Source organism: Marmota marmota, unplaced genomic scaffold, assembly GCF_001458135.2.
Source record: "Marmota marmota marmota unplaced genomic scaffold, marMar, whole genome shotgun sequence".
Taxonomy (NCBI): domain Eukaryota; kingdom Metazoa; phylum Chordata; class Mammalia; order Rodentia; family Sciuridae; genus Marmota; species Marmota marmota.
Window position 1 is genome coordinate 12,042,689 of NW_026000142.1, and position 22,774 is coordinate 12,065,462.

The window sequence follows — 22,774 nt, forward strand, 5'->3', positions numbered from 1 at the left end:
TTTTCTCTTTAGTTTCCTTAGATAAACTTCTTAAGATAGAAGGGTTTTCAGCATGATTCACTGTAGCAAAACTATGGAACCAGCCTAGGTGTCCATCTATGGATGAATGGATAAAGAAAATGTGGTGTATATACACAATGGAATTTTATTCAGCATAAAGAATGGAATTATGCTATTTGCAGGAAAATGGATGAATCTTAAGAACATTATGTTAAGTGAAACTCTGAAGGTCAAGGATTATATGGTTTCTCTCATGTGGAAGTTAGAAAGGAAAAAGGAAAACAAAGGTAGCGGTAGGGAATCTCAAGAAAATCAGTGGAGTAGAGGAAAGAGACAGGAGGAGGAGAGAGGAAGGGAAGGAGAAGGGAAATACTCGGAATTATATTAGCCAAATTATATTGTTTTATTGTATGCATGTATAATGTGTAACAACAAATCCTACCAGTATGTACAACTATAATGCCCAATAAAAGATATGGAAAAAGAGATAGGAAGGTATTGTTTTTCTGTTGGTATTATTCTACCAACTTTTAAAAAATATCTTGTGTTAAACTTAAATAAATTGAAATATTTTATTTATTGTAAAAATTTTAATTTTTTCTTTTTGTTTTGTTTCTTTTTCTTATTTATTTATTTTTGAAATCTTTTAAAAAATTCTCTAAATTCCTGCTTTAGAAAATGATTTGTTAAGCTGGGCTGGTGGTACAGGCTTATAATCACTAACTACTGGAATAGCAGAAGCATGAAGATTACAAGTTTGAGGGTAGCCTGGGCAATTTAGTGAGATTCTTGTCTCAAAAGAAAGGGGGGATGTTACTTAGTGGTAGAGTGCTTGCCTAGCTGAGTCCCTGAGTTTATCTGGAGTTTGCAGTCTCCAGTGGTGCACAAAGAAAAAGGAAAAAAACAAACAAACAAAAAAGGAGAATATGACTTATTTATTGAAGTAAAAAATAGCATGTGACAGTTATTAAGTAAAAATAAGTAAATAATATGTGCATGCAAAAAAATTGAGACTAAAGAATGTAAAAAATTATAAAATGTAATCCTGTTCTTCAAAGATAAATACTTTCTAGTTTCTAGTTTTATTTTATGCTTTTAAAACCATTTCTCCCCTAATTAAAAATAGTATCACTGTTAGGTGTGGTGGTACATTCTTATACTCTTAGTGACTTGGAAGGCTGAGGCAGGAGGATTGCAAATTTGAGGCCAACCTCTGCAACTAGGCAAGACCTAATCCCCAGGCAAAAAAACTACTACCACATGTAGTAGAAAATTTAAGGTTCAAAATGAAATAAAATAAAAATCACTTTTCATTACTGAAATGCTTAATATATATATAATGTATGTGTGTATATATATATGTATGCATATGTATATATAATATATAATGTGTATATATATATAATTCTTTCTGTGCTATGCTGCAGAAACTGTTTATGTACCAAGTACAGATAGTTATGTAGTTTTTAAGTTAAAATTAGGTGATCATTTTCTTATGCAATTTGCAATTTGATTTTTACTGGCTGCATATTATTCTATTATATATACCTATGTAATATTTAACTACTTTCCTTTTTAGATATGTAGCTTTTGGGTTTTTTGCTATTACAAATAATATATTTATAGATATATTTTGCTAAATGTCTTGGAAGATAAAAAGTTGCACGTGTCCGTATTATCTACTTAGAATTAATTCCTAGATGTGCATGATTTTTAAACAACAGTGAAAATGTGCTCAGTTTTTATGTACATAATTGTGGGATTGATAAGAAGATGAACAAGATCTCATCAGATTTTTAGAATGACTTTAGCAAGCAAAATCAGAAATTCCAAATTCAGCATTTTACTTTAAATAGGTAACATCTTAGCCTTACACACTCTGGTTTTAAAGTGTTCGAATACTGTAAAATACATCACCATATTTACAGGGAGGAAGCCTGTTGTGCATATTTTAATACCACTTTTACTTATGTCATTAATATCCATTGTTTGAAGTATGCATGTTACACCAAAATGCAAATCCATACTGAAAAACGTATGCCAGGTGTGGTGGTACATGCCTCTAATCCCAATGAATCAGGAGATTGAGGCAGGGGGATCCCCAATTCAAGGCCAACCTCAGCAGCTTAGCAAGATGCTGTCTCAATAAAATTAAAAAAAGGACTGAGGATGGAGCTCAGTGGTAGAGTGTCTCTGGGTTCAATCCCAAGTACCAAACAAATAAACAGACCGCCCCCCTCCCAAGAAAACCAGTCAAGTCCACATTTATGGATTGTATGATGACATCCAAGGATGTCTCAAATTTCTTTATTGTTTTTAGCAGACCTCACTCTAGGAAGAGAAAGTAAATTAGTTGTTTTGTTTCAAAATAATAGCCAAAATGATCATAATTTGAAAAATGTAAAAGTTACTATCTCAAGTGTAGATTAAAGCAATAATTGCATGATCAGAATAAAATAACAGCTGCTATTTAGTGAGCCCATAGAAGATGCCATTCTTATTAATTCTCATTAAGTCCAGGATAATAATCTGTACGTGGCATATCTGAGTGTTGCAATTTAGCATTTGTTTAGCAGTGTTGGGGATTAAACGCAGGACCTTATGCACGCCAGGCTAGTGCAGTACCACCAAGCCACATCCCTAGCCCAAGAGTGTTTCAATTTTAATGAATTGTGGAAATATTTGGACATCTCTCTACAATTTACTAAACATTTCAGTATATTAATAATTTCCTTTAGACTTCAATATTTTTATATAAATTACTTTAAATGTGATTTGGCACAGAGCTGTGGTGGAGGTTTGAATCAGTTCCTTCATCTTCTTGCTACTTACTATACCTTATCTGAGACCTAAAATCTTTTATAATATAGATAACCCTTCAGCACTCTATAATTTCAAGTAGTTTTTGTTTAGCTTGATTTTATTTTTTAATTTATGATTTGACATGCTGAAAAAAATGAATCTGGATGTAATAGCAGTGACAATACAGCAATATGACCACAAGGTAATGAGTTTCATTTCTAGGTAGTTCTGTTTGTCCAACGGATTGGTATTCTCTAAAATGATGTTTGTAGCAGGATAACTAAAATTAATTTTGAAATATTTTCAGACTTGGTATATCAGAAATCCACTGGAGAAACAAAACCTGTAGAATATTTCTATATCTATATCTGTATCTCTGTCTCCTTTCTTTTAGCCTGTCAAACCATAAAAAACCATAAATTAAAAAATAAAATATATAATAATATATATGTTCACACACACATATTCGGGTAGAGAGAGAGAGGAGTTGACTTACATGATTGTAGGGGCTGGCTATACAAGTCTGAAATGGGGAAGGCGGCCATCAAGAAGGACAGGATAGAACTCTTGGGCACAAGGTGAAACTTATGGGCAGGTGAAATCTCTGTCAGGCTCCCCCAGAGTGTCTAGGACAGTTTTAAAGTCAATTGATTGTGTACTTTAAGCACATCTACAGAATACCTTCACACAATACTTACTATTGATTAAATTAACAGGACTGTAGCCTAGACAAGTTGACACACAAACTTAACATCACAGTTAATGTCTGAGTCATTTCACAAGTTATATAATAATAACAGCATCATTAATATAAAATCATAGTTTGTGACAAAACCCAGAAATACCCAATTTGATAACACTGCTGGTGTCTAGTTTGGGCCATTTAAAATATTTTTATGTTACCAAAAATAAAGTCTTCCTTTGAAGTACTAATATTTATCAGAGTTGAGAATATTGAAAAGAGAGTGTATCAGGCTGCCACTCCAAATTTAAAATTTTTTGAAGAATGGCAGCATAATTGGAATACAGATGTATTCCCAGCAGGGTTGAAGGTGGACAAATGGTTATTTAACACTGCTTTCAAAACGGGACTCATAACACCCCATATGAATGCATACTTATTTTCCCTATGTTAAGAGGTTCCTTATTAGAAAATACTAGAGATGCTCTGNTTTTTTTTTGGTGGGGCTGGGAATCGAACCCAGGGCCTTGTACATGTGAGGCAAGCACTCTACCAACTGAGCTATATCCCCAGTCTATTTTTTTAATATTTTAAAAATATTTTTTAGTTGTTGATGGACCTTTATTTTATTTATTTGTATGTGGTACTGAGACTCAAACCCAGTTCCTTACACAAAGCTAGGCAAGCACTCTTCCACTGAACTACAGTCCCAGTCCCATAGTGGTTATATTTATGTACATCTCCACCAAAGTGTAGAGGTTCCCCTTTGTCTGAATCATGTCCCAGACATGTTATTTTTTGTCTTTTTGATAATGGCTATTTTGAATCAGGTGAGATGTTGTTTCACTGTGGTTTTGATTTACATTTCCCTGATGATTAGTGATGTTGAAAATTTTTTTCATATACCTGTTGGCCATTTTTATGCCTTCTTTTGAGAAATGTCTGTTTAGGTATATTGCCCATTTTCAAATTGAATTATTTAATTTTTAAAAAAATTTTTGCTGTTGAATTGAATTCCTTAAACAGTGTAGGTATTAACTCTTTAACAGATGTATGATTTACAAATACTTTTTCCCATTTTTAGGTTGTCTCTTTGCTCTTTTGATTGTTTCTTTGCTATGCAAAAGCTTTTTAGTTTGGTGCCATCCCATATGTCAATTTTCTGCTTTTGATAATCATACTTTTGAGATCATATCAAAAAAACTCTTTATAGGTGCCAGGTGCAATGGCATGTGCCAATTATTCCAGCGACTTGGGAGGCTTAGGCAGGAAGACAATAGATGTGAGGCCAGCATGGACAATTTAGTGAGACTTAGTCTCAAAATAAAGTAAAAAAGGGTAAGATGCAGCTCAGGGTAGTGCATAGCATGCAGGAAACCCTGAGTTCAATTCTCAGTACTGGAGGTGGGGGGAACCCAACTTTCGCAGACAAGGTCATGAAGTGATTTCCCTGATATTTTCGTCTAGTAGTTTCATAGTTTTAGGATGTACATTCAAGTCTTTGATCCATTTTGAGTTGACTTTTTCTGGTAAGAGATAGGAATCTACTTTCATTCTGCTATCTGTAAATTTTCCAGCACCATTTAAGAGTTTTTCTTTTCTCCAATCTATATTCTTGGTGTTTTCATAAAAAATCAGGGGTAGGAATGATGGTGGAATGAGTTAGACATCATTACCCTAAGTACATGTATGAAGACACGAATGGTAGGAAAATACTTTGTGTATAATCAGTGAAAAATTGTGCTCTATATGTGTAATATGAAATGAATTGTATTCTGCCATCATGTATAACAAATTAGACTAAATAAGTAATTTTAAAAATAAGGTGGCTGTAAATATATGGCTTTATTTCTAGGGTATCTATTCTGTTCCATTGGACTCTATATCTGTTTTTATGTTAATGCCATGTTGTTTTGATGAATATTAGCTTTGTACTACTTTTTGAAGTCAGGCAGTACAATGCCCCTGGCTTTTTTTTTTTTTTTTCCTCAAGATTGCTTTGGCTCTTTTAATTTGTGTGTGTATGTGTATGTATGTGGAGCGGGAGTTCCATACAATTCAATGTGATACCAATGGCATTCTTCATAGAGTCGATAAAAACCACTCATGCTACCTTCTTTTAAAGTTAATTTTTTTTTTAAATAGTAATTTGATGCTTGGCTTCCACTGGAAATTCTTGTCTCTAATATGGCTTGTCAGTTATCTTCTGAGTTTGTGGCATAGAATTTCTGGGTAAAAGGTTAACTGACTCATCCAAACCTACCACTGTGGTTTCAATAACCTTGGGTTTTAACCCAGAACTGATCTACTTGGAGGAAAACAGCCTGTGTTCTATAGATATATGCATTAGGAAATTATTAATTAACTATATGCTTTTTTTTCTACATGGTAGATGAATGGATCATTCACAATGAGGGATGACAATGTGTGAAAACCATTTGAGATAATAAAAATAGAGATTAAGGAGGGAACAATGCCATCCATTAGGATTGGTAGCATTTGTATTAGGGATAACAGAGTATCTAGAATTTAGATGCATCTTTTTAAAGATATTTTTAGAAAATGGCTTATTAGCTTTCAAAACTGTCAGTGCTCTAGTTTCCATCAATGGTCACCATTAGACACTATATAAATCTAGGAGCAATTGTGATTTACCACCAATAGTTCACTGCTAGCCTTGAAATTAGGGAGATAATTTTAGGTGCTCTTTGGACTAGTAACTTGTCTTCTGGTACAAATACAAGGCCAAATATAGTTACTAGAATTGAAAATCATGGGGCCAAGGGCTTATTTTGGACACCAGGCAGTTTGAGCCGCTGATCACAAGTTCAAGCCGCTTGTGTGGTGGTTTCTCCTGTGGCTTCTTATCTCTGTGGGCTGCACACTCTCACCCAGAGGGAGATGGCTTTAATGTGGTTCCCAGCAGGCCTCCCTTTGTGGGACAGTGTTCTTCTAGAAGAGAAATTAGTCTTTGAACTTTGGAGAAGGTAATGAAAAGAAAAAACAGACTTAGAATCACATCTGAATTTTACTATCCTATGGCCTGCAGTTGCTTCTCTGGACTAGAATATCTTCTTTTGAGGCAAAATCTTCAGCTGTTAGCAGAGGGTTTCAAAACAAAGCAAGTAAACTAATAGAAAATACAAAAATCAGAACAGACACTTTGGGAAAAAAGTTATTTTTGTTTTGTCATGTAATCCCAGCTGTTAAAACAGGAATATATAAATGTGTAATAGTCAGATTAAAAAATCAAGTCAATTAAAGTGCTTCATTATGTTTTAGTTTTTCTTAAAGGCAGGTATAAGAAGAATTTCAGAGACAATTGACATGTTTCTAGTGGTTAAACATGTATCTTTAAAAAAGTTTGGCATGAGAATGAACCACTGTTATATTTCTTTGAAGGGCTATCCTTGTTTCAGTGGTGTGAAGGTTTGAGTTTTATTCATAATTCATTTACCAACTCATTTGATGCATTTCTTTTAACTGAAGACACACTTTATGATTAACTCTCTTCTTTCCTGCAGACTTCCTGTAGAAGTAACCTATGCAGTTAGTTCTTTTGCCACTACTCACTATGTCTAATCTCTGGCAGTTTGACCATGGCCACATTTTACCAACATTCTCCAGACTCTTGATCTCATATGGTCAAGAGCCACATCCTGTTGAATTTACCCCTGCAAAGTCTGATATGCCCAACTCCCCACTCTGGGAACTCCTTTTGAAATAATTCCTAAAGTGCCCATTTTATAAACTACTCTATTACTACCAGACACATCTGTCTTAGTTACGGTTCTGTTCACGAATGGAGAGTAGCTCCTCATTGTCTGCTACATTAAGTCCACTTTTCTTTGCCTGGCATTTGAGCTAGTGTTCTCTTCCACTGAGTCTCATCCACCCTGTTCTCTAACTTGATATATTTGTGTATGCTGTATTATTTACCTGGAGGCCATGACTTCTCTTTTCTCCTTCCAATCTCAAGTTCAAAGACTATTCTTATTTCAGAGCTTAGAAGGAAGAATATTCCATCCATAAGCCTTCTCTGATTCACCTAGATGGAAGTAATATTTGCTTCCTCTACATTTTATTTGTACCTATCTGTGCCATATTCTTGCCTTGTTATTTATGTGGGCATCTTACTTACCCTCTCAAACAGAAGGTAGATCTCATTACCGTCTTGTATCCTGCCCCCAGGGTCTAGTTAATTATCTTATACTTTTTTTAAAGAGAGAGAGAGAGAGAGAGAGAGAGAGAGAGAGAGAGAGAGAGAGAGAGAATTTTAATATTTATATTTTTTAGTTTTTCAGCGGACACAACATCTTTGTTTGTTTGTGGTGCTGAGGATTGAACCTGGGCCACATGCATGCCAGGCGAGCGCGCTGCCGCTTGAGCCACATCCCCACCTCTATCTAATACTTTTTTTTCTTTTGTTTTTTTTGGTGGTGGAGATAGAACCTAGCTACATTGCTAGGCAGACTCTCAGTGGAGCCAAAACCACAGCCCTTGTCTTTTAATTTTTATAAGCTAAGTAGATTTTGGATAATTTAATGAACTAGCTAATATTAATAAATGTAGAACTTTTATTGCTGAGCACGTTGACATACTCCTATAACTTCAATGACTTAGGAGGCTGAGGTGGGAGGATCACAATTCAAGGCCAATCTTAGCAACTTAGTGAGACCATATCTCAAAATAAAAAGGATTGGGGGATATAGCTCAGTGATAAAGAGACCCTGGGTTCAGTCACCAGTACCCCTCTGACCCCAAAAAGAATATATATAGAGAGATGTTTATGAATATTGATGGTTATTTAATTATTTTCATTATTGTTATTATCCTTACTTAGCCATTTCCATGCCAAATGCTTCCAGTATTTTGAACTCTTAGGTAGTCATCTCTGTTCCAGCACATTAAGCAATGAATTTCTGCATTCAGCTTTGCAGAAGTCATCTTCCTAAATCCAACCAAGAAAATCTCTATAATGCTATTCTGTGTAACTTCCAGTAAAGGAGGAAAAAATGATAACCTAGTGATCAAATTCCTCTCAAGTCTATGGGAAACTGCCAGCACATTTTGCACCACTGATGCCATGCCGAGCCTCTTGGATACTCCAGCCAAGAGTGTTTTTTTATATGCTTTCTATATCCATTCTAGAAGCACACATATTGTAACTTATTCCAGTGAAATCTAGCTTTTCAAGAACTCGGCAATCTGTCATTTCAACTCTATAGAACACCAAGCACAAAGTAAGAACAACAACAACAACGGAGGCCAACATGTGCAGCATGTGCAGTTACAGGTCAGAGACTCAGCACTAGGAGCACTTCATTTTTATTATCCACTGATGCTCTTATTTTACATAGTTCCAGTGCATATTTTTTTTTTTGAAACTGCTTGGTGTCCATCTGAAAGGAACATTCCTTGATGGACTTCTGTCTCCCACCCTGCCCCTGGCTGTTAAGTGGAATACTGACTCTATCTTTCCAGAGCAACACTCATAAGTGCCTGTTAATTTGTCTTCATCTCTGTATCTCCCACAAAACCCAGAGCTCCTTGAGGACAAAGATTAGGTATTTTACACCTTTATATCACCAGTATTTTACAGTGTCTGACATATAAATATCTTTTGATGACCAGAGTCCTTGAAAGTGCAGCAGGTTTTAAGTAACATAGTAAGGAGAGAAAGCAGTTGAAAGTGGAAATGCAACAAAAAATAATAGCTAATACTTGATTAGCAACTCAGATAACAAAAAGTAGTGTGAAAAGACTCAAAAAGCACATCTGTCTGGGATCACTTAGTTCTGGAGGGAAATAGCCTAGAGTACGTCAACAGTTTTTGAAAACATAGCTGCTTGCTAGCACAGTACCAAGTTTGTATTCATTTTGATGACTTAAGAGTTATTAATTAAGGAGGGTGCAGTGACGCATGCCTGTAATCCCAGCACCTCTGGAGACTGAGGCAGAAGGATCTCAAGTTTCAGGCTAACCTCACTAATTTAGCAAGATCCTGTCTCAAAATAAACATTAAAAAGGGCTATGGATGAAGCTCAGTGGTAAAGTACTCCTGGGTTTAATCCCCAATACTATGGGGGTGGTAGGAGGGGTTAGAGTTACCAATTAAAGATGTAAACATGTTCAAGATATTCTGTTTAAGGTTGCAGTCATTTATGTAATGTATTTTAAAAAGATATTCTTATAAAATTGCTTTAAAAAGAAATGTATCTTTGGTGTTTAATAGGATAAATTCTTAACTATCCCAAATGACTAATTTCCAAGGGTTCTGCATAGCCAAGGTCTTGCTGTATGAAGATAACATAAAGTATTTAAAGAATGTTCTCAGCTCCATTCCTCCTTCTCTATTTATGGATAAGCAGTAGTAGTGAGTCTACCTAATATGCATTTCACACTGCACCTTGGGGATAAACACACACACACACACACACACACACACACACACACATCAAAAGAAAGGTGTCTATCATCAGAAATTTTTAGTTTTGCCAGGTTTATATTTCCATATGAAGTTTATATCAGAGGTCAAGGAAGTGGTTGCTATGATTTGCTCACCTAGAACTCTGTCCCTGTGCAGTCATCAAAAACTGAGTACTTCTTTGGTGCGGGTTCTGTGCTGGGTATTGAAGAATTGGTGTGACTGCTTGTAGACTAGAAGTGCCCAGTGCCCAGAGTACATTATCCTGGCAAGATTTCTCTCTCTCATTCTGCAGCATAATTATGGGAAGGTTTTCCCTCCATAGAGACAGATTTTTGGAGTTTTTTTTCTCTCATGTTCAATAATTTATGAGAAACAAAAATTTCATAAAATTGTCTTCAACCCTAAATCAAAACATAAATGATTGAAAGTATGAGGCACAGAGAGGCCTTGTTCCTATCCTTAACCAGGACAGAGTTCCTCATTATCAGCTTACTTGTAAATAAAAGGGAATAGGTAATCTGACATGTTTCAGGTGTCCTTGAGGACTGTTAAGGCTTGTGTCCACCAATCTTTGGTCAGTCCTTCATGATGACAGGGAAGGACTGCAGATGCCTGCCTCCAGCAAAACATAGGCGACACGAAGCTTGAACGTTGTATTGTTCACACCTGTATAGTTTGCACCAAGTACAGTTTCTCAGTTCACAGTTGAGGAAAGAAAGAAAGGATGTTCTTAGCTCCATTCCTCAGCAGAGCCAGATGCCCAATAAAGCAGAAACAGGATACTTGTAAAATTGCCAAGGTAACATCAGGGTAGAGGGAAGAGTAGAGAATGATTTATGAGGGTTTCATGCCACAGGAATGGGTCTAAAAATAGGCTTTCTTTTTTTTTTTTTTTTCCCCTTTCAAAGATAAATGCCATAGGATTTATCAAGGGAATTGTGATGCATAACAGCTTAAGACCTTATCAGCCCAAGGAGACCAGGGCGAAATCTAGGAAAGAAAAGCAAAAGCAACAAATGAGCAAAAGTGCTCCTGGTGTGCTTTTAATCCTTGTTAAGCTGCTGTTTTCTACCCAGATGTCCAATCGATCTTTTAAAAACATGCGAATAGTGTCTGTTGTGTTCTGCTGCCTTTCCTATCCTCTACTATCCCCCTCCCCTCCCCTCCCATCTTCTCTCTCTACCCCATCTACTGTAATTCATTTCTCCCCCTTGTTTTTTTCCCTTTCCCCTCACTTCCTCTTATATGTAATTTTGTATAACAACACAACAGACATTAGTATGGCAATATGTAAAAAAGTGGATGTGTAACTGATGTGATTCTGCAATCTGTATACGGGGTAAAAATGGGAGTTCATAACCCACTTGAATCAAATGTATGAAATATGATATGTCAAGAACTATGTAATGTTTTGAACAACTAATAATAAAAATTAAAAAAAAGAAAACTCCAGAAATAAACAATTCATAAGTCTTAAAAAAATAAAAAAATAATATTAAAATCTCAAAAAAAAACATGCAAATATTATATTGTTAAAATATGCATAGAGGCAAGCTCATTTACTGGGGCATAATGAATACATTTTATTTCTATATTTAAAAAACAAGTTTCTCTTAACTCTGTTTTAACAATAGCAAATTTTTAAGGAGAATTACATATCAGTATGTGGAATAACATGCTCTAGCAGAGCTAGAAGTTATTATTGTTGTTGTTATTATTATTACTGTGTGTGAATAGTTGAGAAAGAAACTCTTGGCACACATCAAATTGGCTTTTCTTACCACCCTTTTTGCACGTATTGTAGTTGGTCAGCATTATCAAATTCCCATGTTGATTTTCATTTTTCATGAATTATTGTGCTGGTAACTGCATCCATTTTACACTGCTGTGTAACAACCACAAATGTAGCATCTTGAAACAATACACATTTACCATCTCACAGTTTCTGTGGGTGAGGAGTCCAGCACAGATAAACTGTTTTTTTTTTTTTTGCTCTGGGTCTCATAAGATTATGATCAAGGTATTACCTAAGCTGTGATTTGAGTCTGCAAATTCAGCTAGGGGAGAATCTATTTCCAGGCTCACTAAGGCTGTTGGCAGAACTCACTGTTGTGAAATTAAGGACTTTAGGTTCTTACTGGCTGTTGTTTAGGCTGCAGTCCATTGTTACATGGGTTTCTTCACATGGCTACTTAATTAAGCCAGTAGGGTGAATTTCTACTATATCTGTTACCAAGATGGAACTTTGCATAGCTGGTTGTTGGAAGCAAGTCCTATGTCCCAACCATACTCAAGGAGAAGGAGTTAAGTAAAGGTATGAATACTAGGAGGGTAGGGATCACTGGGGGCACCTCAGGATTTGTCTGTCACATGGATATTTTGAGGAAGAGGGTGAATTCTTTAATTTGAAAGCTGGGCAGTTTGGAAATTTGCTCAAAATTAGTGTGTATAAACTATATCATTAAACTTCCATTTTTCATTCTTTTGCCCTCTGGTACATTAAAAAGGGCAGAAGTGAATTTGAAACGTTACTTAGTGGAATCTAATGGAAAAGAGAGGTTAGCAAGGTTGAAAGAACAGTGAAATCAAAGAAGAGGATATTTACTCTTTCCCCCCATGGAGAAATGCAAAGGATATATTAAATTATGTCCATAATCCACTTGAAGATCTGTGGAAACAGTTTATAACTAGGTTTCTACTCTACGTGCTTTATGTAGTCAAGGGACTATGTTCATACTATCTGTAACTAAATCAGAAATGTTACTTTGCATGGAATGGATCATCCATTATTCTTAGTCTGTTTTAATGTTCCAGTTTTGAGGGTTGGAAGGTAATTACCTTCAGTTTTCATCATGTGGAATTAAAACCAGCATGCTTGGGTTATGGATTAAGCTTTAATATGGCTATGTCAGAATTCACAAAGGACTTAAACTAAGAAGGAGGATTGCATATGGTCCAAGGTGGCTTATGGCTGAATTGATTGTTCCCACAATGTGTAGTAAGGCAACCAACAATCAGATTTAAAATCACATGGTAAACTTGAGTGACAATTATTTCTTTACTTTTTAAAATGACTGCCTTCAAATTCACCCTGAGGAAGGTTATTAGCCCTGCAAGCAAATAGAATCTAGTTAGTGGTTTTTTTTTTTTGTTTGTTTGTTTGTTTCCTTTCTTCTTCAGTGCTTAGGATTGAACTTAGGAACTCATGCATGCTAGGGAAGCATTCTATCACTGAGCTACATCCACAGCCCTGGAATACCTTTAAAAGGTCATTCTATTAACTGCTGTTTCATTTGTTTAGTAGGTCATCCTTGTTTAGCATCAGGACAATCACAGTCCATGTATTAATTTACTTTTTGGGCCATGGTCTGAGAAACAGTGCTTGGCACCTAAAAGGTGCCCAGTAAATGCTAGTGTGACAGCTGCTAGTATTACTGTATTATTTACACATTCAGCTCAGTTTCTTCAACTTTCTGCAACTATGGTAACATAAGATGCTGAAATAAAAAAGAAGAATGAAATACACATAAACCAGAAAGGTGGCTGATTTCTCAGAGACATGGCTTCACAGGGCTATTCCATGTGATTCCTGAGTAAGCCTCTTTCTATTCTAATTCCCCTGTATTCAAATTCTGCTTATTGGAGTGATTGATCACTTCCCACAGTGCCCTGGTTGTATTATCTTTTTACCTGCTCTCTTCTCCATTCCACAGAAGTCAGTTAATGTTTGATCCATGTACCCACTCCTCCTCGCTTCTTTCTTCTCAGAGTCATACTCAATTCTTTCACATTTACTCACTGATTAAATGAGAACACTGTGCCCAGGTAGAGTTTAGCATCTTTAGACTCTAGGAGATGCAGTCCCTGAGGCTGCTCTTAAATAAGGAACATAATATTTTGTTAGGAGGGCTCTCTGGGTCAAATAAAAAGCCTTATGATTTATCCATTTTTATTTCTGTACTGAAATAGGACATTAGGAAAGTTTTGTGAATTTATTCTTCACAAAGCTAGAATAGTGTTAGCCTATTCATTTTTTGATTTATTCTACTTAGCCCCAAGAGGTGTGAAGGAGACATTGATGTGTCTGTAAAGTTCAGGAATTTGTTTTCTCAAAGTTTTCTGGTTTGGGTTTTAGGTACTTTATAAGGTTTTCAGATACTTGCAAAGACAATTGCTAGTGACCCTGATGCCCCGAGGCGAGCTGTGCCTGGTTTAGAACAGTCCATCCTGCAAGGACAGTCCATCCTGTAGTTTGCTGTCCTACTGATTTCATAGAGGGATCTTTAACTGGATTCTCCCCCTCTTCAGGGTGGCTTTCTGCCTTTTCATTCTGATGTTTCACCCACAAATGACAATATCCACGTGGACTGACCTTTAAAGGTCAGAGGTAAATATTAGTAAAGCATTAAAAATGCTTATCTTCCAGCAACCTTGGTTTAGAGCTGCCTCCTTTCTACTGTTTTCCTTTTGTTCTTTGGTTGTGGTGCCATGAACATGAACTTGGGGGTAGGCTGGCATGCATCAAGGTCTTTGTTCAGCCTCCAATTGCAAAATAAGGTGAATAATAATATTGACCTCATGGAGTTGAGATGAGAATTAAATTCTCTATATGTGGAAGAGCTTGTCATAAATTTTGCATATATAGATAAATGGATTGCAATAACAAGTACTGAGTTTTGATATTTGTGTTCAGAATTGCCAAATGCTATGTCTTAGCCAAAATAGCCAGGAAGACTATAACATTAAAAAGTTACTAAACGGGCACCTCCCACTCTTAGATGTTTCTATTATTGCTTTCTCATCCTCTGTTGGTGTCTCTATTTTTCATGCATGCTATTCTTTCTTTTAGCTCCAACCAACTTTATGTAAGTAGATTTAACAGAACAGTACATTTTAATTATTAATTACTTCTGCTCTATAACCTTTAAGAAAAACAAAATAATGAAATATGTATTCTTGTCCCTTTAAAAACTCAAATAATGTACATTTTAAAATTTTTTATCAATTAATTCTTGAATTTTTGCCTCCAATCGATCAGTGATTTTCAGAAGGAAATCTATTCTTTCCATTTCTTTATACCTTTGTTACTAAAAAGTTAGCAGCAGTGCTACTAAAATAAATCTTTTTTCTTTTAGAAAAGGGTTTAATTGAATTCTATGCTCAGTTTCCCGAAACCTACTAAAAAGTATCTAGTATAGATATGAATGTTCATAATTACAGAATAACAAATTATATAGTTTTAGTGACTTCATAAAAATACCGAAGAATGTGAAGCCATTCATCCTGTGAAGAATGGAATTTAGAAAATTTTAGGTACCTCAAATTCAGACTGGCAGTTGTAAACTCTAGGACTTCTTTTGTTTTGATTTTTTTTTCCTTTTTACAACCCTGCTTCCTTCCCTAACCCTAACCCTAACTAATTTATGCATGGGAAATAACAGTTTGGGGTTTTTTTAGTAGCCAAGCAAAACCTCCTCAACTGTACCTACCTCTTCTTGTTCTAGTTCTGGGCTGATCACTTCTTTCATGCCTTTCTCCAACTCCCCAGAGTCCCTTCAGTTCAAGACCTGAGCCTTGACTGAGGACATTGTGTTTGTCCAGTGTTTTTTGATTGCAAATGACAGACCATAATCAAATTCCTTCATTTAAGAGAGGGTGCAGGTAGAGGAGAGCTTATTGAGAGAATGGCTGAGTAGCAAGAACAAAATGGAATCACTATGCCCTTTCACATCCATCTTCACAAGGGGGCTACTGCTCACAAGCTCTTTCCCTCCATAACACTTGCATCTGCTTAGAAAGTCCATACTCTGTCCTTAGCACCTGTGCACTTATGTCCCTTCATCTGCTCAAATTGTATTCTTGTACCCCTTTCTAACCATTCTGCTTGTTTACCTCCTGCTTATTATAGGACTTAGTTTAGATGTACTATTATCACGGACATCTTCCTGACCACTCCTCACCCCATGTACATGGGGTGCATTTCTTTTATGTGTTTTTATAACATCCTGTGCATAGGGCCTGTCTGTGCACTTATCAAACTTTATAGCAGTTACTTCTTTACTTGTGTGTTTCCCAACTGCATTGTGGACTTCTAGATGGTGGGAACTATGTCTGGTTCAGTCTTTCATTTTTTTTTATCCATGTTCTCATACATAAACAGAGAAAAGGATTTGTTAAATGAATGAATGTAGGATCTTCATTCATTTTGGTGATATTACTTTGCTTTCTGGGCTGAACTTGGGGCAGTCCTACTTCTAAGGAAGTTCATTGTGAAATCAGATTGGATGTGATTCTTTCCACAAAAAAAGCAGTAAACAAATATGAATATTGTTGTAAAAACATGATATCTGTTATTGTTTTGGAAATAATCAGTTTTGTGCAGTATCTAACAGAAAATGACAATAAATTAAAATATATTTATAAAATATACAGTTAATGAGTAACCGGATTAACTCTGTAGTTGGTGTGAACAGAGTCTTGGAAGGAAGATCATTTTTTTAAAAGTATTTTTTATTGTTAATGGATCTTTATTTATATGCAGTGCTGAGAATTGAACCTAGTGCCTCACACATGTTAGGCATGTGCTCTCCCACTGAGCTACAAACCCAGCTGGAAGGTCATTTTTAATGGTTTTATTTCATCTCTCTCTCTTTTTTTTTTTTAAATTGAGCTTGACCATTTTCTTAAGTAGTCTAACAACGTTTTAAGTAAGTTGGAAAAACTTAGTGATATTTGCAAACTTTTTCAATTTGCTATTCCTGCATAGGGATAATCATAATTACTATTTAGCATTTTGATATAGTTGATTCCGTTTGTTCTGAGGTTGAAATAATGCTGTTGTCTTGCCAAGGGCCCTGATTTTCAGGTCCCCCCCCACACACAAAGGAGCACCTTCCCCTTTTGACTGACAGTTTCAGTAACCAACTTTGATTAAACCCTTTAGGAGTTGTGAATCCATGGAAAGCATCCACAATAGTTTGGGGAGATAGAAATTTAAAAGTTGCTCTTTTTTCTTACATAAAGCTTTTTTCCAGCCATAAGTATAATTCAACACCGGGTTTTCTGACCTATGTAACGGTTTGCCATTTTAATGGGATTTTGGTATAGTTCTAAGAATTCTTGTAGTTAGAAACAAATGATTTCACCAGAAAGAAAAAAGAAGAGATTTGTTTTACTTACATATTCACATATTCCTTTTCTCTCTCTCTCTCTCTCTCTCTCTTTTTTTCTTTCAGTGAGCATGTTTTTGAACACATTAACACCGAAGTTCTACGTGGCCCTGACTGGTACTTCTTCACTAATATCAGGGCTTATTTTGGTAAGTGGTGCAATCCTTCCCACTGAAAAATGTACTGATTACTAAAATATGGTAGTATGTGTACAAGAAAAAAATTTGGAAGAATATACAATAGCAGTTTGCAGTGATCATCTTGCACACTTGTAAATGCTCAGTGGATGGACTTAAGATTTTTACTACCCAGGTTACATACTTTTGAGATATTTGAGATATGGTATTTGTGCAATCATATGTTAATTTTGTTGAAAAGTTAAAACAAATGTAAATAAAATGGAAAATCAGGGAGAACACAAATCTATGTCAAACTCTAATGTTTAAGATATTATAAAATTAATGCTACTCAGTTCAATGAAAATTTTTTCCATAACCCTCATGAAAATGGATTATTGAACATAATCAACATCAGTAGAAATATAGATCATAGCTCAGTTTCTTTAAATACATTTAAATAAATTGTGTCAATTCTAAGCTTTTTTTTTTTTGCCTTTCTCTTGTTTTTTTTTTCCTCTCTCTCAAAATTTACATTTCTTTCTTTATTGCCTCCTTTTAAAAAATCTCCAAAAGGCAAAAAGTAATATAATATTATGCATATCCTTTTGTTCCAATAGTTGCAGGTGTGCAAAATTATATCTAATAGTTCATTTTAGTAACCTCAAATGTATATACATCTAAACTTGGTGGAACTTCTCTAACATAATTGCTATTTAAGGAGAATGAAGTTTCATATAGATTTTTTTCATACACATAACCTTTATTGATTATTATAGAAACTCACACAAGAAAAATATTACAGAGTTGATGCTGAGAAAAATGGACAAAAAAAGAGGAAAACAAAAGTTTTCAAGCAGAAGGGTACAAAGATGTGGAGCAAAGAGCACAAATTGACCTAGAATAATGTGGGATTTCAGAAACTTGAGCTTATGAGGAACCAGAGAAAAAAGTTGGAGACAGGGATACAGGGAAGAAAGCTCCAAGCAGACGGAAGATGGAAGGGAAGGTGTGTAGGAACATCTTTTTGTGATGACAGCATATTAAGGCTCACCTTGCTGTGTTTTATCACATGCACCGCTGAACTCGGACATGAGATGTTTAGAGTTGATGTTATTGAGCCAGGAATGTGAAGAATATCAGCAAGAATCATTCAGTATAGATACATGAGTGAAAATACAAATAGAAAGCTCAGCACTGGCTGCAAAAACCAACCCAAGGTGAGGGGAGGTACCATAAAGCTTGAGACACACCTGCCTCAGCTTCCTGATAGCTGGGATTACATGTGCGTGCCACTATATCTGGTTCCACTAGTATTCTTAAGTAGACTGAGTAGAATTCAGACTTAGAAAATGTTTTTACATGCTTGGCAAATTCTTAGTAAGTATCTTCTGAAAATAAGGCAATCTTTTAGCATATCTAATTTTGGGGGGATGGGAGAGGTATTACAAGCTCCCTTAGAGTAGTCATATTTTAAAAAATATTTAATATTTTTTCCTAAAACATCTTAAAATATTTTTTTATTAAACAAATAGAAAACAAAGTGACCTTTTTTTTTAAATTTTGATACAATTGTGTACTGAAATCACTAACTCTTTCTGATGTGGTGAGGTAGGCTTTAGTTTGTGCTTCTTCTTCTTGGGATATTTAAGACCCTTGCCTTCTTGGGCTGACCTAAAGCACTTTCCATGTGAACTCATTTACTCTTCCCAGCACTACAGTAAGGTAAGTGCTAGTGTTGTTTCCATTTTATTTACAAGTTAGTTGAATGGGTAGAATAGGCAAGTGTGTACCTGCCTTAAGTCACACTAGCAACCTGGGCTTTTATCACTGTCACTACTGGCTTTCTGATTGTTTCCACTGTTTTTCTAGCCTCCTGCAAAAATGCAGGCCCAGGTTTTATTCTAGCAATATCATGGTTTGGTATCATAGGCTCTAAATTAATTGTCACAATGTGGTATGTTTTCTTTCACTCTGGTGCATCGGGCCTAGTGGTCATTTTTTTCCTTCTGACCCAGGGATGACAGAGTCCCCTCAGCAATAAAGAGATTTTGGATTTCCCTCAATGGTGTCTGTGGCCACCCTAGCATACCTAGCTGGCGAGGCATTCTCCAGCATGAGGTGCAGCTTGCTGAAACTGGACCATCACTATCAGGCTGTCTTAGGTACATTGACTTGGGGCGTTTTCTGGAAGCAGAGGATACTCCTGACTGATGGGAAACTTTGAGTAGAGGAAAATCTCTCTTGTAGGAAGATTTCTAAAGGTCTTTCTCAAAACTGCTGGCCTGTACTGAAAGTACAGTAATTGCTGTGTGTGGCAATAGCTCTTGATAACTTTCAGCTCCTGCTTTAGAGATTCTTGACACTAGCCTTTGACTCAGCTTTACTAGGCCCTGAAATGAACCCAGGGTGAGTTTTCTATGCAGCCACTATTCTTTTCTACTGGAGAGGCAGCACCAGGTAAATGATCAGGTGCTTTGCAAAATAGCTATATGCATAGAATGCTTAGCACTTCGTTTCCTGGCCCTGGGGAAACAATTACCTAACTACTCTCCCCTGAGCAATGCTCTGAGAGCCTGCTGTGAGTGGATACCCCTCAGGGGAAATTCCTTGTTTAGGGACCTCAGGATTCCTATGCTGGAGGCAGAACTATCATACCATCTGATGTCTTAGGAGAAGAGAGGTAAAAACCTGACATTTTATCTGTGTAGCAGAAGTTAACTAACTGAACAAATATACATAAAAATAAAATTCATTTGGCAAATGCTGCTCTCTTTTACACTAACAAATTTAAATGTAAGTGTATATTTTATTAGATATCACTGGTAGCTCTCATTTCACAAGCCAAATGCAGTAGTGAGTTTCATAAGCCACCTCTCTAATGCTTCTCTTTTGGTTCCTGTGACCATCCAGGCAGCTCTCTCCCTTTCAGACTTTAAGCTGCCCTCTGTCTGCTTGGCACAATCTTTCCTGTCCCCAACCAGCTCCAGCCACAGGAACCGCACCTGTCCTCACACTCCAACCTGCCAATTTAATCTTGTTTCTGCTAGCAAGAACATGTTGCTTGTTTGAAAAAGCCTCTTCAGGCTATACTTATTTCAGTGGAGAACATTTCTGGGTTTCCTTTTTGCTTTTGACAGTGGTAAGATGGATAGGTAGGGAAAATGGTCCTCTTAATTTTTTTTTTAAAGTCAGTAAAATGGAGAAATTGCTTTATATTGAATTGACATTTATACATAGATCCCTTTATCCCTATAAACTTGTATATAGGAGCATGCCTATATACAAGTTAATAAAGGAGATTTGCATGTATACATTAAATACAGAGAGGTATTAAAAAAGTCATGCAAGGCATAATTTTTAAAAGTCAGAATCAAGAACAAAAAGGAAAGAAAATGAGAATAGCAAATAAAATAGTAAGTTCGTGCATTTGATGTAAAATAAGTCTGTTTTTAAGAGGGTGGCAAAAGAGATAAAGACAATTGGGTAGGAATCAATTGTAGCAAAAGGTCCATGTGTTGAGTTCCCACTCTATGCCAGGTATTGTGTTAAATGGTTTGCATATATTATTTTGCTTAGTTATCATTGAAATTCTAAATGGTAGATGTAACCTGTGTCTTTATGGTGTTGAATATAAACAGACACAATGATTAAGTAATTTGACCAAGGTTTTAGAGCAGATAAATGGTGATATCTGAATTCAGATCTCTCTGACCATGCCCTATTTTGCGTTCTGTTCCTAAGTAAGGAAGTGAGGCTAGGAGATTGTTACAGCTCCTTTCAACTCTTTTTCATCCATCTAAAGAACTTGACCTGCATTTCAAGTAGTATTTTAATATGAGTCATCCAAATGACAGAGATTCTGGAGCTAAGCATAAAAAAGACTTGATTAGAAGGGCTCTTAGAGCTCTGTCAACTATGAAATGTGTTGTCTCTTGGTTCCGTAGTATGAAAGAGATGCTACGGCAGCCCTGTGGCAGCAGAATGTGCAGGTTGTGAGAGAAACTGAGGCTCATTTCTTGGGTTCACCATGAAAACTAATGAATCTCTGCAGGAGACCAAGTGCCAGGCAGAGAAAGCAGACAGATGCCTGTCACAGTCTATGAGGAGCATTTCAGTGGATCCAGTCAACCATTAGATACTTCCTCGGCAGAAGTGAGGAAGATGAACAAATCAGTGGCAGATGATGGGACAAAACTGTAGTTTTTCAGACTACATTCAAGCACAAATGTGGAGGTTTGAAATTCCTTCAAGTGTGGGGCTGAGGCAGGAACCCTCAGAAGCCATCCAATAAACCAGTAAAGACCTAAGGAATAGGCATCCAGAAATGACTTACTCAGGTTACCTTCTAGGTAAAGGTAGAATGTAGACTAGAATTTAAGTGTCCACCACTTTGCTATAGCATCATTTAGCCTCATAAAAGTGTTGCTTAGGAAGGTGTGTAGTAGCAGGTTGTAGCAGTTGATATTTTCATTTTAATAGGCCCACAGAAATGGGCCAGGCAGATATAAAAGAGAGGAGTGGGCTGAGGAAGAAAGATAAAAAGGAAAGAAAAAGAAGAAAGAGACCAAAAGGAAGACTACAACCTTCTCACAAGGAGAAATTTTTTTCTTTTTTTTTTCCTATTTGGCCATGCATTAGGTCAGATTTGGCCAGTCTAGAACATAGAACAACATTTAGCACAATTTACAGCTTTATTTTGTTTATGCCATCCTCTTTCTTTCTAGATCAGAAGTATCACTAACGCAGGGGCTATATTTCTGGTTTTGTGTACTACTGTATACCCTGCACATACAAAGAATATATGTTGATTACACAGAAGATCCAGTGAATTAATGAATTAACTGCATCAGAATTATTTGGGGAGCTTATTTAAAATGATGGATTCTGAACACCACTTGAATCACAATCTCTAGAAGAGGAACCTTCTAGAGGAAAGGTCCCACCACAGCATGAGCTAGCAGGGCTTGGGACAAGTGACACAGGCCAGCTTCTCCCAGTTCTTTCTTCCAGTTTTCCATGACCCCAAGGAGAGTGATCTTCCCTATCAGACCACAGAAATGGATGCTACAATGGAAAAACATCATCTTGTGAACATGCAGACACTGAAGTAGAGATAGATCCTTGGTTTTTGACCGAAGAGAGCCTCACCTTCCTCTTTTCTCTTTTTGTAAATCCTTTGCAACAGGTAGCCAGGAATGGGGATAGAAGGGCATGAATGCCAGTTCTTCACATAGACCCACAACTGTTTAGGTTAACCAGTGGCTAAGAAGGGTCTGATTAACATCTGGGAAGTAGAATGCCAAGACCCACTTGATAGCCATTCAGCATTCTTAAGCAAAACATAGAGAAGCTGAAGATTTAAAATTTCATTTTAAAGTTATGTTCATCATTAGCCAGTGACACACAACTGTAATCTCAACAAATTTGGAAGTTGAGGTAGGTGGGTTGTATGTTCAAGGCCAGTCACAGCAATCTAGTGAGACCCTGACTCAAAATAAAAAAGGAGTGGGATGTAGCTCAATAGTAAAGTGCATCCCCAGCACAGAAGGAAGGAAGGAAGGGAGGGAGGGAG

General features: G+C 36.3%; 1 protein-coding gene across 8 annotated transcripts in view; it reads left to right on the top strand.

Annotated features, from left to right (window-relative positions):
• St7 (suppression of tumorigenicity 7) overlaps positions 1-22,774 on the top strand; it is a 250,355-nt gene that overhangs the window by 109,855 nt on the left and 117,726 nt on the right. For 7 of the 8 annotated variants that reach the window (XM_048786023.1, XM_048786024.1, XM_048786026.1 and 4 more), the window contains one exon: positions 17,150-17,232. In XM_048786023.1, coding sequence (XP_048641980.1) covers positions 17,150-17,232 — 83 coding nt within the window. Of the gene's footprint in view, positions 1-17,144; positions 17,233-22,774 lie in introns of those variants that run through there. The other variant, XM_048786028.1, reaches the window with a different exon arrangement.